General features: G+C 50.3%; 1 protein-coding gene and 1 long non-coding RNA gene across 10 annotated transcripts in view; one reads left to right on the forward strand and one right to left on the reverse strand.

Moving 5' to 3' along the window:
* Positions 1 to 17,385, forward strand: part of SLC47A1 (solute carrier family 47 member 1) — a 30,148-nt gene that overhangs the window by 11,873 nt on the left and 890 nt on the right. For 2 of the 9 annotated variants that reach the window (XR_015147819.1, XR_015147818.1), the window contains exons 4-16: positions 582 to 730; positions 2,079 to 2,121; positions 3,711 to 3,755; positions 6,573 to 6,670; positions 6,873 to 6,970; positions 7,077 to 7,190; positions 7,273 to 7,340; positions 8,170 to 8,278; positions 8,372 to 8,447; positions 12,000 to 12,069; positions 12,295 to 12,427; positions 15,575 to 15,669; positions 16,491 to 16,757. Coding sequence is in view for 7 of the 9 variants with exons in the window: in XM_086358567.1 (XP_086214693.1) it covers positions 582 to 730; positions 2,079 to 2,121; positions 3,711 to 3,755; positions 6,573 to 6,670; positions 6,873 to 6,970; positions 7,077 to 7,190; positions 7,273 to 7,340; positions 8,170 to 8,278; positions 8,372 to 8,447; positions 12,000 to 12,069; positions 12,295 to 12,427; positions 15,575 to 15,669; positions 16,679 to 16,757 (1,177 nt within the window). In the remaining 2 variants the exon portion in view is untranslated. Of the gene's footprint in view, positions 1 to 581; positions 731 to 2,078; positions 2,122 to 3,710; positions 3,756 to 6,572; positions 6,671 to 6,872; positions 6,971 to 7,076; positions 7,341 to 8,169; positions 8,279 to 8,371; positions 8,448 to 10,433; positions 10,573 to 10,598; positions 10,739 to 11,999; positions 12,165 to 12,294; positions 12,428 to 15,574; positions 15,670 to 16,490; positions 16,758 to 17,385 lie in introns of those variants that run through there. The other 7 variants (XM_086358567.1, XM_086358565.1, XM_086358568.1 and 4 more) reach the window with 6 other exon arrangements.
* Positions 14,999 to 16,701, reverse strand: LOC147351945 (uncharacterized). Its single transcript, XR_015147823.1, has 2 exons — positions 16,575 to 16,701; positions 14,999 to 15,695 (listed from the first exon to the last, which is right to left on the reverse strand). It is a non-coding gene; the product is annotated as an uncharacterized LOC147351945 (long non-coding RNA).

Raw genomic sequence — 17,385 nt, forward strand, 5'->3', positions numbered from 1 at the left:
AGCCTGGTGTGCTGCAGTCCATGGGGTTGCAGAGAGTCAGACATGACCGAGTGACCAAACAATGATTAGGTCACAGCTAACATACTCAATGGTGAAAAGCTGAAACCTTTTCCTCTAAGATCAGGAACCAGACAAGGATGCCCTCTTGCTCCACTTTTATTCAACACAGTATTGGAAGTCCCAGCCATAGAAATCAGAGAAGAAAAAGAAATACAAGCAATCCCAATTGGAAAGGAAGAAGTAAAACTGTCACTGTTTACAGATGACATGATGCTATAGAAAATCCTAAAGACGCCACCAGAAAGCACCTGGAGCTCATCAATGAATTTGGTAAAGTTCTAGAACACAAAATTAATATGCAGAAACCTGTTGTGTTTCTATACCCTAACAATGAAATATCAGAGATATAAGAAATGTTCCTTAGGTGATTCTGATGAGCAGCGACATTTGAGAACCACTGATACCTAAAATGTAGCAGTTTCTGGGGCCATCTGTCTCTCTGTGGGGCGTGATTGGAGGCCTCTGGGGGACAGTGAGGGTGCCGTTTCTGTGTTAATGTGTTGGTTTGACTGTGCACGCAGACGTTTGGGAGCCAGAACAAGAAGTACGTGGGCGTCATCCTGCAGCGAGGCGTGCTGGTGCTGCTGCTCTGCTGTCTGCCCTGCTGGGCGCTCTTCCTCAACACCCAGCTCATCTTGCTGCTCTTCAGGCAGGATCCGGCCGTGTCCAGGTGAGATGGGCCACCCCCTGGCAGGATGGGTCCATCCCGGCAGAAAGATGGTGCCAGCCAGGTTCAGACTCTGGGGGTTCCCAAGGCCAGGGACAGGCCATGCATGAGGAGCAGGTTAAGCTGTCCTCAGCTGACTCTCCATACCTGGCCCATGGGATAACATACCTGGTCCTCATTTGGGTAACTTTCAGGTAAATAGTTCTGGGTGAAATATGATCTGCAAACACCCTCCACATAAAATGGTGGTTCATGGTGTTGATTCCCGGTTCTGTGATTCTTGGCCCTGGTCAATATTAAAATCACCTGAATGCTTTTAAAGCCCACCGCTGGGGAATTCCCTGGTGGTGCAGCAGTTAGGACTCTGTGCTTTCACTGCCAAGGGCCCAGGTTCGATTCCTGGTTGGGGAACTGAGATCCTGAAAGCCGCATGGTGTGGCATTGGAGAAGGAAATGGCAACCCACTCCAGTATTCTTGCCTGGAGAATCCCAGGGATGGGGGAGCTTGGTGGGCTGTCGTCTGTGGGGTCACACAGAGTCGGACACGACTGACGTGACTTAACAGGAGCAGCAGCATGGTGTGGCAGAAAAACAAAAAAACAACGCCCTCCCCTCCTCTGGTGCCCTCCCCCAGCATGTTGTTCTTTTCATTTGTTTGTTAAAATATTTAGTTATTTGGCTGCATACGAGATCTTTGATCTTGGTTGCCACCTGTGGGATCTTTAGTTGCGGGATCTTTAGTTGCAGCATCTAGTTCCCTGACCAGGGATCGAACCTGGGCCCCCTGCATTGGGAACACAGAGTCTTAGCTACTGGATCACCAGGAAGTCCCTAGCATTCTGGTTTAATTGGCCTGGGGTGCAGCCTGGGTGTCCATGTCTTTCAAAGCTCTCCTAGATGATTCTAAAATGTGACGCAAGGTTTGAGAGCCGCTGGTTTAGTTGATAAAGACCTTTTATGACTTTCTGCTCAACCAGTGGCTCTGAACCCAGGGGACACTTGGAACGTTACAAGACGTTTCTGGACGTCAGAACTGGTATGGGGGTGTCGCTGCTGGTAGAAAGCAGAGATGCTCCATCTTGGGATACACAGGACTGCCTCCACGGCAAGAATTACCCAGCCAGGGTGCCCAGTTTGAACCCCGTGTCCTGGACCTGGAGAGACTTGGGAGAACCAAGAATGGCCACTCGGGTCATAGGATGACATGTTCTGTGTAGATTCTGACAGTGCTCCAGCAGCTTCAGCCTGTACGTTTAGGAAGAGCCAAGCACGTGAAGGTAGTGTTGCTGTGTCCTGCCTACCTTCCCCTGGAAACGGAGCACTCTGTCACTTTTCCCTCTTCCTTGTACAGGCTTACCCAGACCTACGTCATGATCTTCATTCCAGCTCTTCCTGTAAGTGTCCACGGGGTAAGGGGGTCTCTCCTTGAGGTTCATGGGTAAAAAGGCAGCGGAGATGCCTTGAGCTCAGGGATCTGGTTCAGCCCTGCAATGATGCCCACATGAGGAGTTGGCTCCTTCAAGGAAGCGTAGTTTTCATCACACTTGGGAAAGACACAAACCTTTATCCCTCAAGAAACACCAGGGTCAAGAGGGCTGCAGAGGCCGGGGTCCCCGCTCCTGTAGCAGAAGGGGCCTCTGCTCACCCGCGGGGAGGAGCTCAGACTTCTCCTGTAGACGGTGAATCCTTGCCACCACGGACCCCCAGGGGCCTCGCCCGGAACTTTGAGGCTCTTGCTTGCTAAGCCTGAGGCATGGAACCCACGTGTGTTAGTGTTCGGGGGGGGGTGGCTACCTGCTTGGTGAATAAGCACAGCTATTTCATTCAGTTAAACACGTGGCTGGATTAGTCTGCTGAGCTGCTGTAACAAAATATCACAGGCTTAGACAACAGAAACCGATTTCTCACAGTCTCGGGGGCTGGCAGGTCCAAGGTCAAGGTGTCGGGGCTGGTTTCCTCCGAGGCCTCTCTCCTTGGCATGGAGGCCCACCCCCAGTGTTGCTTGTCTGCCCAGAAAGGGCACCAGTCCTGCTGGATCAGGGCCCCCCCAGTGGCCTCATTTAAACTTAATTGACTTTGGGCTTCCCTGGTGGCTCAGATGGTAAAGAATCTGCCTCCAATGTAGATTGGAGGATCAAACCTAGGTTCAATCCCTGGGTTGGGACGATCTCCTGGAGAAGGAAATGGCAAGCCACTCCAATATTCTTGCCTGAAGAATTCCATGGATAGAGGAGCCTGGCAGGCTACAGTCCATGGGGTTGCAAAGAGTCAGAAACGACTAACATTTTCACTTTTAAAGACTTTATCAAATATGGTCACATTGGGCATGAGGGCTTCAGCATATGAACTGGGAGGGGATGTAATTTAGACCTCAGAAGCACTCATTTGCCCTCATAATTGAGATCGTGGTCTTTATTTTTTCCTTTTAAACTGAATATTCTTTTCTAAGATTTTTACTTAACATCTTTATTGAATTTGTTACAGTATTGCTTCTGTTTTATGTTTTGGGTTTTTTTTTTTTTTGGAGGGGGGTACCCTGAGACATGTGGGATTGTAGCACTCTGACCAGGGACCAAGCTGGCACCCCATACATTGGAAGGTGAAGTCTTAACCACTGAACTACCAGGGAAGTCCCTGAACTGAATATTCTTGAGTTTATTCCACCAAATAGGACTACAGCCTAATCTATAGAAGGGGGCACCCATCCAGAGTTTGCATGGGCCTCCTGCAAAGCCCAGTGCCCCCAGGAGAGTCCCAACCAAGCACCCAAGGAAACCACTCTCCCAGCTCCCCCGGGGGTGCTTAGATCATGTTCACCCATAAGAGAGATGTCCGGACTTGGGGTTCCTGTCCTGCCCCCGAGCCTCCCAAGAGGGCCCCAGCCTGGGCCTCCTGTGAGAGCAGAGGGCAGGCTGGCCGAGGTCCCAGCTCTCCACTGTGAGGCTGGCCAGGGTGCTGACCTCTGTCCCATGTTGTCTTGCAGGCGACCTTCCTCTACACGTTACAAGTGAAGTACCTGCTCAACCAGGTAACTCGACTCTCCTGTCCTGTGGGGGTGAGCACATCTCTCCTTTCAGGGGTCAGGGAGACCGGGTGGAGAGGCTCGCCTATCCAGAGCCCCTGTGGGGCGTTTCCCCGAGGGGTGCTCGCAGGGCTGAGGAGTCAAGGAAAGGATAGGTTGTTATTGGCACTGGAAAAGTTGGATCCGGTTCCCATTTGGAAATATTGTTATTGGTGGGCCAGCAGGGAGGATTCTTGGCCCTGCACCATCGCCTGGCTCCAGAGGGGTTGGGGGCGACCTTTCAGCTCCGGCCATCTGGGGATGTGAAAGCACCCGCTTCCCCACGAAAGTGCCTCCTGTCATCAGGACTCTTGGTGGGTGACTAACAGCAGTGGCCAGAGCCTGGCTCTGTAGGTGTGGAGTCATGTGTGGGACCGTCGACTTCCTTCCAGAAGGACCAGATAAATAGGGTGCCAGGTGGTGGTAGGGTACCAGCCCATGAGGGCAGGCTCTCCCGGGCTTGTGTGACAGGGGCAGGATGATGGAGAAGGAAGCTTTTTACCTATTTAACATCCTTAAAGTTAAGGTGCTATCCTCGTAACAGAACAAGATTTCCACTAGTTCCACGTTTTTATTAGTATCAGAATTGTATACTTGAAATGCCTGTAAAGAGGCAGAAAACAGCGTGTGCCCTGGACTCTGGGCTGTCCCCTCATAGTTTGTTACCCTGTTTGAGGGCCTTTGCCCTGTCAGCCCCCCAACAAACGTGGGGCTCCTTAGTGCTTGAGTGAGGAGTGGGTATGAGGACCCCTCCCTGAAGGCCCTGAGGCAGGGGAGACGACCTAGAAGAAGGAGTCCTGAGCCATGGGGTCAGGAAGGGGACTCGAGTGGTGGAGAACACGTGAGTTTCCCAAGGTGGGAAGGAGAGGGGGGTGCAACCCAGACTGGGGGGGTGCAGTGGGAGCCTGGACATGGAAGGGGGTTGCCCAGGCTGACTAGATGCAGGAGAAAAGGAAAGGATGGAGCCGCTGCCTATGTGACACGTGAAGGACAGGTTACTGGGGTCACTAAAGGGCGGAGGATGCAGAAAGGTGAGGGGCAGGCTTGTGGGGATGCAGAGGGAGCTGTGCAACGGGCCTTAGCCTCAGTCCCTCTTCAGTGCCTCCACTGTTTCTCCTCTTTTCCCTCAGTGGGATCCCACCCAGGCCCCCTCTGCCAGGTGGTCCCACAGCCTCTACCTAACCATCGGGTCACCTGCCTCTCCTGCTGAAACAGACCAGGGCTCCCGGTAAACAGAGTGCTTGGCAAGGTCCTGGTCTGGCCTCTGAGCCCGCAGCCATGAGCCCGCAGGATGCAGAGCAGCCAGGGGAGCATGGGTCTCAGGCACAGAGCGGGGGTGGAGGTGGGGTGGGAGATCTGAAGGACGGTGTGAAGGGAGGGCGGAGCAGAGGAGCCGTAAGCAAGCGGCCAGTGTCCGCCAGTGTCCGCCTGCCCTGCAGAGTGACCAAGCCCTCCCTCCCCAATTGCTGTGTCCAGAGACACTGTGGCTCCTGTGGGAAATCCAGACTGCTTTTTAAAATTAATTAATGAATGACGGCTGCACTGGGTCTTCATTGCTGCTCGAGGGCTTCCTCTAGTTGTGGGGAGGGGGCCCTAGCACCCAGGCTCAGCAGCTGTGGTGGCCGGGCTCAGTTAACCTGCAGCATGTGGGATCTTCCGAGACCAGGGATTGAACTTGTGTGCCCTGCATTGACAGGCGGATACTTAACCACTGGACCACCAGGGGAGTCCTAAGATGTTTGATTTATACTGTGGTTTCAAAGAGCAGAATTTCAAACAGCCTATGATTTTGGGCATGATGCTTTACAAGGAGGTAGCACTTTTTAAAAATTGGGGTATAGTTGATGTACAATATTCTATAAGTTACAGATATACAATATAGTGATTCATAATTTTTAATTCCCATATATCGTTGTTATAACATACTGGCTACATTCCCTGTGTTGTGCAGTATGTCCTTGTAGATAATTTAACTCACATATTAATAGCGGGTTCTACCTCCTAATTCCCTCCTCCTATATTGCCCCTCCCCCTTCCCTCTTCCCACTGGTAACCACTGGTTTGGTCTCTGGGCTTGTGAGTCTGTTTTATTTTTAAAATTCCATACATAAGTGAAAGCATATAGTATTTGTCTTTCTCTGACTTAATTCACTGAGCATAATGCCTTCCACGTCCACTGCAAATGGCAAAATGTCATTCTTTTCCATGGCCGAGTCATCGTCCATTGTATATACACACCACATCTTCTCTCTCTGCTCATCTGAAAGGTGACGTTGTACAGTGAGGTGACCCCTTGCGGTGGGCGGCCCCTTCCAGTCGGGGGAAGCAGTGCTTCTGCCTTCATCACAGCCGGCTTTCTCTGCGTCCATTTTCTGTCCTGATGCTGCAAGGAGAGACGTCAGCCCTGGTCCCATGTCGCTTCACTCTCATGCCTTCAGTTGGTCAGAAATGTGGGAGGCCTGGACCTGCTCGGGTCTGTCGCCCATCCCAGGGTCATAGCGTCCCCTTAGTTCCCGACCTTCAGCGTTGGTCCAGGTGTCCGGGGAAGGTGATGTGCTCACGCTGCTCCTGTGCACGAGCCGCCTCTCGTCCTCCCTCTCTGCCGCTTCCCTCTCTCCTGCCGCGTGTCCGTGGCCAGAAAGATGCCCTTCCGGCCGACCCAGAGGAGGGAATGCCCAGTGGACGGGAGCGGCAGCTGTGGCAGCCACCCTGCTGGCCATGAGGGCGCCTGTTTGGGTGGCAGTCGCGGTCCCTATGGGTCTCCAGCACGGCCTCTCGTTTCAGGGAATCATTCTGCCCCAGATGGTGACTGGTGTGGCTGCCAACCTGGTCAACGCCCTCGCCAACTACCTGTTCCTCTATCAGATGCATCTTGGGGTTATGTGAGTCCCAGGGAGTCCTGGGTCAGGGAGCAGGGTGGCCTCCTGTGGATTTCCAGGGCGGGGTGGGGTGTCCACGCTGACCCTCCTCCTTGAGCCGCTCTGGACCCTGCGGGGGGATGCTGCTCTGGGAGGAGGTGACCGGGGCTGCTGTGTCACCAGCAGGAGAGGTGGGGTACCCGTCAGCATGTTCTCTTCTGCCCAGGGGCTCGGCGCTGGCGAACACGGTCTCCCAGTTCACCCTGGCTCTCCTCCTCTTCCTGTACATCCTCGCCAAGAGGCTGCACCAGGACACCTGGGGAGGTAAAGGCCGCCTGTCTCCTGCCTGGACACGACTCCTGTCTCGGCTCGAGCCCCTGCCCGGTGGCCATTCGTGTCGCAACCGACCGCATCTGTGTCCCGCCTGCAGGCTGGTCCTGGGAGTGCCTGCAGGACTGGGGCCCCTTCTTCCGCCTGGCCGTCCCCAGCATGCTGATGCTGTGCATCGAGTGGTGGGCCTACGAGATCGGGAGCTTCCTGAGCGGTCAGCATGGGGCCGGCCGGTGGCGGCTGGGGGACAGCCAGGGCCCGTGGGAAGCACGCAGTCACCCACCCCTCTCCCACAGGTGTCCTTGGCATGGTCGAGCTGGGAGCCCAGTCCATTGCGTATGAGCTGGCCGTCATCGTGTACATGGTGAGTGTATGAGCCCATCCTGGGGCGGGGCTGTGTGCTTCCCTCCAAAGACTGCTGAGCACAGGCGGTCAGCGCGTACAGGTTGTAAAATGATTCCTGAAGGGCACATTTCACCCTGGAGCCTGGGAGGGTCCTTTTGGTATGGCAGGCGGTGTTCCCTGTGAGCTGGAGGGCTTTGGGGAGACGGTCCAGAGGACTGGGTTGCTCCCGGTCCTCTGACTCCTAACGCGGCCCCAATCCGAAGGACTCGGTTTGATGGCACGCTTGTCAAACATGCCAACTCTTTTCCTGTTTCATGACACAGATGCGGTGGGGACAGGTGGGGGATAAAGCTGACGGTGCTGCAGGCAGGGCTGAGCTCCACTCCCGCCTGTCTCTGTTGCCTGTGGATACTCGGTGACATTTGTAGGTTAGACCCCCAAGGCATGAAAACAGATGTTTGTACTGAAGTTCCTAGCAGCGCTGCTCACGACTGCCAAGAGATGGCAGTGTCCCACGTGCCCAGGCACGTGCCCGAGGATGGCTGAGTGGACCCCATGCGTGGGCAGGATGTTGTTCAGCTAGAGGAAGGAAGAGGGTGCTGGAGCTCTGGAGAAGAACCCTGGTCATCAAAGGCTTCCCTTTGACTCTCTTTTACTGAAAGCATCAGCTGGATATTCTGAAGGGCTTTGTCCTCCCCAAGTGTCGCCTTAGAAATGCACCTGGGACGTGGGAACAGAAGGGCCTGTGGTGTGGGAAGGACCAGGGTACGCACAGGTGTGCATGTGCATGTAGGACTAACTGGAGGACTGAGTCTCAGCATCACCGTCAGGTGCCCTCCTCATTTCAGGTCCCCACAGGCTTCAGCGTGGCCGCCAGCGTCCGGGTGGGGAATGCACTGGGGGCCAGGGACATCGAGCAGGCCAAGACGTCCTCCGCCGTCGCCCTGCTGGTCACAGGTGCCTAGACTCGGGGATGCGCCCACAGCCCCCACGCCCTTCCCTGCAGACCCCCTCTCTCACCGTGTGCTTCTCCTGCCATCTGATCTCCAGGGCTCTTTGCTGTCATCTTTTGTGTCCTGTTGTTAGGCTGCAAGGATGTCGTGGGCTACGTTTTCACCAAGGACCAGTGAGTGTGGAGGTTTTCCTGGGATGTAAATCTGGTCGGTGGGAGCTGCTTTCACACTGGGCCTCCTGGATGGTTGCATCTTGGTGGGGAGCCTGAGTCACCTCCAAGATCAGAGATGCAGTTGTTACCTGGCAAGAACGGATAGGATGTAGGAACTAATTTATAATCTAGAAGCCGACTCAGTGGGCATGGGTGGTGGGTGTATGTTTCTGCTAGTGGAGTACTCACATCTTTTAAAGATGGTAACTCCTTTTGGGTACCACTGCCTCCATCTTCACTAAAGTACTTCCTTCCCAACAACATGAGTCATCTTGGTGGCCCAGAAGCTGCCCAAGTGCCTGGCTGGCAGTAGTCTTGTAATGTGTTTGTCCATCTGAACTGAAGTGGAACTCTCACCCCTGAGCTGTCTCCACACATCACATTATCGATCAATCACTGAAGAATTCTTGCACCAGCAAAGTCCCCCGTGCTCTGCAGATCCCGTTAGGTTGGTTTGATAGCTTTCATCCACGAGGCCACAGTGTATGCTGACTCGGTAGCTATATTGTGCTGTTACCCCTTCCTTGGGCTTCTTTTTATTTATTTATTTATTTTTGCTGAACCATGTGACATGTGGGATCTTAGTTCCCCAACCTGGGATCGAATCCACGCCCCCTGCATTGGGAGTGCAGAGTCTTAACCACTGGACCACCAGGGAAGTCCGTAACTGGGATTTGTCAGCAGTTACAAAATGCAGAATTGACTTGTCCCTCCTAGATTCACAAAGCAGGTGGTGTGGATGGAACTGACCCTCAGACTATGCCTCGGGAATCTGTCTTTTGACTTCTGGTGGTGGGTTGTCACCTTTTAGCCTTTGCCGTTTTGCTGTGAAATGTTTGAATATCCCTCACATCAGAGTGAGTCAGATGTAGCCAGAGATCATGCTCAGCTTCTTCACTTGATCAGAAGTCTGTCTTGCAGGATGGCTTCAGCAGAACCTGGTAGGAAGTTTGATTCTCAATCTGTGCACTTTTGGAAAATCAAATAGAGCAGGGAATAGAGTGAAAAACAAGAGTCCCACCAATGGGATTTTTTATGGAATTAGGAGACATAGAAAACTCACAAAATCAAATTATTTGTGATATGGCCAAGCTCAGCTGAAACTGGCAGAACTAATGACACATTCTGAGGATGACACAGATGCCTGACCCAAACAAAGGGCAGAAAGGCAGTGTGCACCTCTATGCAGTCAGAAACGGGGAAATGACTGAAAAACCGTAGTTTTCTTAAAGTGGAAGAGACTAGTTTGCACAACTTTTGCAAGTACATTTAAAACGTGGGGAAATAACTTCTCAAAACTTATGCGACCAACAAAGACTTTTTCAGTATATACTGAAAAAGTATATACACATGTATCTGTATAACTGAATCCCTGTGCTAACACCTAAAACTAACACATTGTAAATCAACTTTGCTTCAATACAAATTACAAAAAATTTTTAATTAAAAAATTATTCTAGAAAACATAGGTCTAAATAGATCAATTTGTTTAGACGAAATAAGAAATAGTTATTTTTAAAGTACCAGGGGACTTCCCTGGTAGTCCAGTGGCTAAGACTCCAAGCTCCCAATGCAGGGGGCCTGAGTGCTATCCCTGGTCAGGGAACTAGATCTCACATGCTGTGACTAAGAGATCCCGAATGCCACAACTAAGACCCAGTGCAGCCAAATAAAAAATATGTATACATATGTATTAAAAAACACCAACTCCAGCGACTTCCCTGGTGGTCCGGTGGTTACGACTGTGCTTCCACTGAAAGGGTCCCGGGTTCAGTCCCTGGTTGGGGAACTAGATCCCACATGCCTCGCAGTACAGCCAAAAATGAAAATAAAAGCACCAGCTCCGGAGCGTTTCAAAGGAGAATTCTATGAAATCTTTAAGACGTAGATAATCCCAATGCTGCCTTAACGGTTCCAGAAAAAAGAAAATTTCCTCATTCTGTTTAGGAAGCAAGTATGTCGGTACCGAAGCTGACAAAGTATTCACATGAAAAAAGAAAGCAATCCACGGGCCAATCTTCCTAATTAATGTCAATTTTAAAATCCAAAATAAAATATGAGTAGATAGGATTCAGCAGCATAATAATATATCCTGATGGAATGTGAATATAGGGGCTTCCCTAGTGGCTCAGTGGTGGAAAGTCCATCTGCCACATCAGGAGACACAAGTTTGAACCCTGGTCCGGGAAGATCCCACTTGCCATGGAGCAAGTAAGCCCATGCACCACGATTACTGAGCCTGTGCTCTGGAGCCTGGGAGCCACGACTACCAGCCCACGAGACCTAGAGCCCGTGCTCTGCAACAGAAGCCACTGCAATGAGAAGCTCCCCCATTGTAAGGAAGGGTAGCCCCTGCTCACCACAACTAGAGAAAATACCACACAGCAACGAAGACACAGCACAGCCAAAAATAAATATATAAGATTTTTAAAAAGTGAATGTAATACACGAGGCAGAAAAGTCAAGGTACAGAACATCATGAAGAGAATGTCAGAACATGAAATCATACATCAGGTCCAGAAGGGGAAAGAAGAATATATATTTGTGCTTGCTTTTATTTTCATGAACACTGGACAAAGACAGTGCCCAGAACTGTTCCTTGGTTTGGGGGCAGGTCACGGGAGGAGTGGGGAAGGAATGGAAATAAGATTTTCCTCCATATGCTTTTCATGTTGTTTAATTTCTTTTAACCATTGGCATATGTTACCTATTAAAAGCAAAATAACATTTGAATAAAAGAACTGTACTTCTGTCCTTGTTTGGCAGGGAGGGGGGACCATCCTGTTCTGTGCTGGATGTCTTAATTATTTATTCATTCAACCAACATTTACTGCCAGACAGCCATTTCTTCGTTAACCACTTGAAGGAATTGGGAATACTCGGCCGTTCCGGCCCCTGGCAGTGTCTTTCTGTCTCTAGCTGTAGAGGTGAGGGTCAAGGCCAGCTCTGTAAACTCTATCTGTGGCCTTTAGAACTTGCCAGCCTGGTTCCCTGGAGGGAGCCTGACCCTGATCCTGTTGTGCATCACTCAGACACTTGGAGGGGACGTGCATGGAATTGTGTGAAAAGGAGGATGGCTCTATAACCCCCATTTTATTTTGGGGGGTGCAGGAGAGGAGTACAGAATCATTTGATTGACTTTCATTTTAACTTTATTGGGAGTCTAGTTGATTTGTAGTGTTGTGTTAAATTTCAGGTGTACAGCTAAGTGAATCAGCTACATGTATACATTATATGCATTCTTTTTTAGTGAAATCATATGGCTGAACTGTTTATGTTGACCACAGGGACTATATGTTTTCTAAAAGTCTTGAGATACAGTAGTTTCCACTGCAGACCAAAACAAGGTAGGACTGTCCCTGAAAAGGTTGTTGGCGGGACACCTGAGCCTGTTGGCTCCACACAGACGCGGAGCCCTGCCTGGCGGTCAGAATACGGTCACCAGGAGCCACACTGCCCTGCTCTCTGCCCACGTCCGCCTCCCAGTCATGCTCTGCTTTGTTCTCCTGACAGAGAGATCGTCTCGCTGGTGGCCCAGGTGGTCCCGATTTACGCGGTTTCGCATCTCTTCGAAGGGCTGGCTGTGAGTACTGAGCGGTGGTACCACCTCAGCCGCCTTTACGATCCACGAGTTTCTGCTGACGATGGTAGATTTTAACAGAGAAGAGCGGCGGGGAGGTGGGATATTCCTCTCACATCCACTTCACGAGGCCCTGGACTTGAGGCAGAGTCCCTGAGGTGGGGGGTGCTGGGGTGGGCGTCGTGGGGCAGCATGAGCCGTGTTCACAGGACTGGCGTCTGCCCGCAGTGCACCTGTGGAGGCATCCTGCGAGGCACCGGGAACCAGAAGGCGGGCGCCATCATCAACGCTGTGGGGTACTACGTGCTCGGTCTTCCCATCGGGATCTCCCTCATGTTTGCTGCTGGGCTTGGACTGCTGGGTAAGCCTCCCCCAGAGCAGGAAGAGCCGGGATCACGGCCTGGGAGGTGGCTGTCAGAGCTCGGAGACAGATTTTGAGACGCCGCTTTAAAAGAACAGAGAAACGGGTGACTGCCCAGCTTTGACTTCTAAAATACTACTTGGGTGTACATCAGCGTTAATACGTGATTACATTAAAACCTGAGCACACTAGCTGGGTGCAGTGGAGACAGTGCTCATCTGTATCCCTCAGCTCTTGGCTAGCTCAGAGGCAGAGGCGTCATCTGATAAGGAGACTCAGCTTTCAGATCAATGTGTCTTGTATGTTGCACATTTTTCTCGTTCAATAATATTTTAATGAAAAATATGGGAGATGTCCAAAGAATGGAGTTGCCAAGGCAAACTTCATTGGTGTGGAAAATTATTTATTCTGAGTTTCTGGCCTTATTCATATTTTTGAAAGTCATTTTAAATCTTATTTTCTGGCAGTTTGTGAGATCTTAGTTTCCCGACCAGGGATTGAACCTGGGTTCTTGGCAGTCAAAGTGCCAAGTGCTAATCACTGGACCTCCAGAGAATTCCTGGCATTATTCATATTTTGGGGTTTGCCAGTGACATAGCTAAGGAAAATATTAATATTATAGAAATTCACTTTGAAGTATAGATCTATGTCCCAAGAGCTGTACTAGGCCCGCTCTGCTGTTTAACAAAAGCTCACCTACAGAGTGTACAGCACAGGCAGAGGTAAGGATCACCTTAAAAAAATGTTAGGGTGCAAACTTGCAGTTGGAAAATAAGTCCTGGGGGTGTGGGGGTGTGATCTACAGCATGGTGACAGCCTCTCCATCACTCTCTTGTCCAACTCTCTGCAACCCCATGGACTGCAGCCCACCAGGCTCCTCTGTCCATGGGATTTCCCAGGCAAGAATACTGGGTGGGTTGCTATTTCCTCCTCCAGGGGATCTTCCCAACCCAGGGATTGAACCTGCGTCTCCTGCTTTGCTGGTGGATTCTTCACCACTGTGCCACCTGGGAAGCCTGTAGTTAATAATACCATATTGTATATTTGAAAATTGCTGAGAGTAGATCTTAAAAGTTCTCATCATAAGCAAAAAAAATTGTGTAGCTATGTGAGGTGATGGGTGTTAACTGAATTTATGGAGGTGGTCATTTCACAGATATTGAATCATGGTGTTATACACTGGAAATAATATAATGTTATATATTGATTCATATATAAAAGATGTTGGGGGGAACTTCCCTGGGGGTCCAGTGGATAGGACTCCTTGCTCCCAATGCAGGGGGCCTGGGTTTGATTTCTGGTTGGGGAACTAGATCCCACATGCTGCAATTAAGACCCAGTGTAGCCAAATAAAAATTAATAATTTTTTTTAAAAAAGCTGGGGACTCTGAGGAAGTGAGGGCTCTGTGAGAAGACAGTGGACACTCCCTGTACCAACTGGTGTTGAAACTCGTATCCCTTCTGGCAGGACGTGCTGTCCACCTACACCAGGAGCCCTGAGAAGTGTCAGGAGCTACAGGTTCTCACGGGCAAGGCCAGAAAATCACAATGGCCATCCTAAATCCCTGAGGCTTTCCCAACATTGATTTTTTGGGTCCTGTCCAGGGAATCCTGATAACCATCCCGTTTCAGCATTCCTCCTTGAGTCAAACAGGTATCTTTTCAATAGTATAGTGAAATCCTTGGAAATTTAACTCCTAGCTTTCAAAATACAGCTGGAGGTAGCTGGTTATGGGCTTCCCATGTAATGTTAGTGGTAAAGAACCCACCTGCCAAAGCAGGAGATGCAAGAGAAACGAGTTCAGTCCCTGGGTCAGGAAGATCCCCTCGAGGAGGGCATGGCAACCCACTCCAGTATTCTTGCCTGAAGAATCCCATGGACAGAGGAGCCTGGTGGGCTACAGTCCATGGAGTCACACAGTCAGAAGCGACTTAGCATGCACACACACATGTAGGTGGTTATCTAATGTTTAAGATGGGTGGAGGAGCTTGTGGTTTCTGTGTAATGGGAATTTTCAGAAGAGGAAGGCTTTGCTTTCACTGGGTCCACTGTAGGAGTGACAGGTTGACTGTTCTAAAGATCAGGCTGATCACACCTGTAAAGTACAATATGGGCTGATGGGTACCAAGGAGCAGAGTTGAAAAATGTGCATGAGATCTGGCCACCCAAGCCTTAAAGCATGAGTCCCATCCAGCCCCTGTCACCTTACCCAGATCTAGCCAGCTACATGGCAGGGGCAGGGGAGGGAGCCACGGTGGGACAAAGGGGAGGCCCAGAAGTGGGGCATCCTGTGTGCCTGGTCAGGGGGCACGTTTGCTTTTCTCTGGGTGGTCTTAAGTGGGAAACCAGGACAGAAATTAGGGAGGCTGTCAGTTACAAGTCAAAGCTTGGACATTTTGCATCAGTTATTGCAGAAATTATTTAGCTTATCCCTAAAGAATGATCTGGCCTCTCAGGAGTCTGATGTGAAGCAGACTGGCTTCTCGGCTGTCAGTTACAGGTAAGGGATTGGCTTCCTAGACAGGTTGCTTTAGATTGTGGGTCAGAGGTCTATTTTTGTGTAAGACCTGACAACTGAGACTACTGTCAGCTTGGATATTCAGTCTCTCAGTTTGGAGTTTCTGACTCTGCTGTGGGTTCACTCTTGGGCAGAACCCTCGTCACTCAGGTCCCCCTCTGGGTCCTGTGTGAGTGTCTGGGGCAGGGTTTTTAGGTCAAAGTGTGGAGTCTTAGCACCTGAACTGCCAGGGAATTCTCGACGTCTGCGTTTGTAGAGTGGCAGAGTTTGTAGAGTCTGCTTGGTTGAGGAAGATGATACAAGGTATTGGGAGTCTGCAGGTGCTGCTAGAAAGCAGTTTGTCCTGGAATATTCACTTTTCCTAATAGCCAAGCATTATGGTTGCAAAGGCCAAAAACAGCCTCCAGATATTTGTTCTGAGATCCACAAACCCAAGAGTGGCCTCAGGGTTCTGGGCTCCCTGGAACCTCCTGGAAACCAAGAGTGAGCAGGGTGGAGGTTTCTGGCTCACTGTGGGCCCCTCCTTTGCTATAAGAACAGATTCTCAGAAGTGATTTAGGAGAAACACGCTCCCCAGGGCAGCTGGCTTTCCACCGAGTTAACTTCTGTTAATTATCCCCACCTCCAGGTCTGTGGTCAGGAATCACCATCTGTACCATCTCTCAGGCTGCGTGTTTCCTCGGCTTCATTGCCCGGCTAAACTGGAAAAAAGCCTGCCAGCAGGTAACTATGGACGCTGCCGTCCTGCCCTGGAAAACACACAGAACCAGCTTTGCCTTTCTTTGCCTTATTTTGGAAGGTTTATTATTATTATTATTATAAATGCTACCTTTTTTATCATTGTTTTATTTTATTGATGTGTAATTGATTTACAATGTCATGTGAGTTTCAGGTGTACAGCACAGTGACTCATTTATACACACACAGAGATATATATATATATATATATATATACTCTTTAAATCTTAAAAATATTTTTATTTTTTGGCCGCACCACGTGGCATGTGGGATCTTAGTTCCCTGACCAGGGATTGAACCCATACCCTGTGCAGTGGAAGTGCAACATCCTAACCATGACCGCCAAGGAAGACCCTTTTCTTTTTCAGATTCTTTTCCCTAATACAAAATATTGAGTATATATCATTGCTGTTTTAACTGGGCTTATTAACTCAGGTGTGAAGGACATCTGTTCCCCTTTGTTTATTCATTCAGTAGAACAGAAGGTCTTTTCCCCCCTGGGTCCTATGTTAGACGTCTGCCTTGCTCCTGAACAGCCCATTTCAGGACAAGATTTAGAAGTGGAGAGAAAGGTGGGATGCCAGCAACTATATCCTGTTTGCCTGGCTGCAGTTCACGGGGTTGCAAAGTCAGACATGACTTACCCACCGAACAACAAAGTTTCATTAAGATACCTGTGGGCATCTTTCTTTATGAATTTTCTAGGGTCAGGGCAGTGTGTTAAGTAGGTGACAGAGAAAATGAATGAAGGAAGAGGAAGGGAGAATCCTACGGTTGGTCCCCGACTTTCCTCGTCTTTTTTACAGCCAACCTTTCCCATGCACTGGCCTCGCGTCAATCATTAGAAAAGAGGATTCCATGCTTGTTAACTGGAGAGGCTCCTGTGTTACCTGTCAGTGAGAGAAAATGGCTGGGTTTTTCCTCAGCAAGGGTACGGCCAGGTGTGTGGCTGCACTGTGATGGAGCCTATGGACTGACGCGTCCCCTCTCCTAGGCTCAGGAACACGCCAATCTGAAGCGAAGAATGGCCGGCAATGGGATGGCCACGCTCCCTCAGGACCCACTTTGCCCAGGTATGATACATCTGCCCCTGCTCTTGGAAAGGCCCCTCTAGGTGTTCACAACTAGATTTGCTGTGCTGAGCTCCCATTTAAATAGGGAAATAATGCCTCCGAAACAAACGATAGGGAGCATCCAGCTTCAGGTCAACAGCTGAAGTTTGTTTGCTTTAATTGCTGACTCAGACATGCTGCCATAGATGATTAAGAGTTGCAGGTGATCAATTCAGTACAGGTGCAAGCATTTAGGGTGTTTTCCTTACTGTTCCTCTTCTGAAGTACCATGAGACTAAACCTAGGTCTGGGTCACTATCCTGCCCGGTTTTTAGAGGGTCCTCTAACGGGAAGGCTTGCATCTCCCCTGCCAACGTGCTGTGAACGCTCTTGAATCACCTCTTAGGTCATCCTTTCCTCCACTGACCTTATTTTCTTTCTGAGATGCTAATTGGTGGTGCTGGCCCCCTTGAACATTTCCCCTAAGACTGTTAAACTAGGGCTTCCCTGGTGGCTCAGTGGTAAAGAATCCACCTGCTGGTGCAGGAGACGCAGGTTTGATCCCTGGGTTGGGAAGATACCCTGGAGGCGGAAATGGCAACCCACTCCAGTATTCTTGCCTGGAAAATCCCATGGACAGAGGAGCCTG

The sequence above is a fragment of the Bos grunniens genome, chromosome 19 (genome assembly GCF_055505025.1).
Source record: "Bos grunniens cultivar Pamir isolate PY7600 chromosome 19, Bosgru_T2T1.0, whole genome shotgun sequence".
Lineage (NCBI taxonomy): Eukaryota > Metazoa > Chordata > Mammalia > Artiodactyla > Bovidae > Bos > Bos grunniens.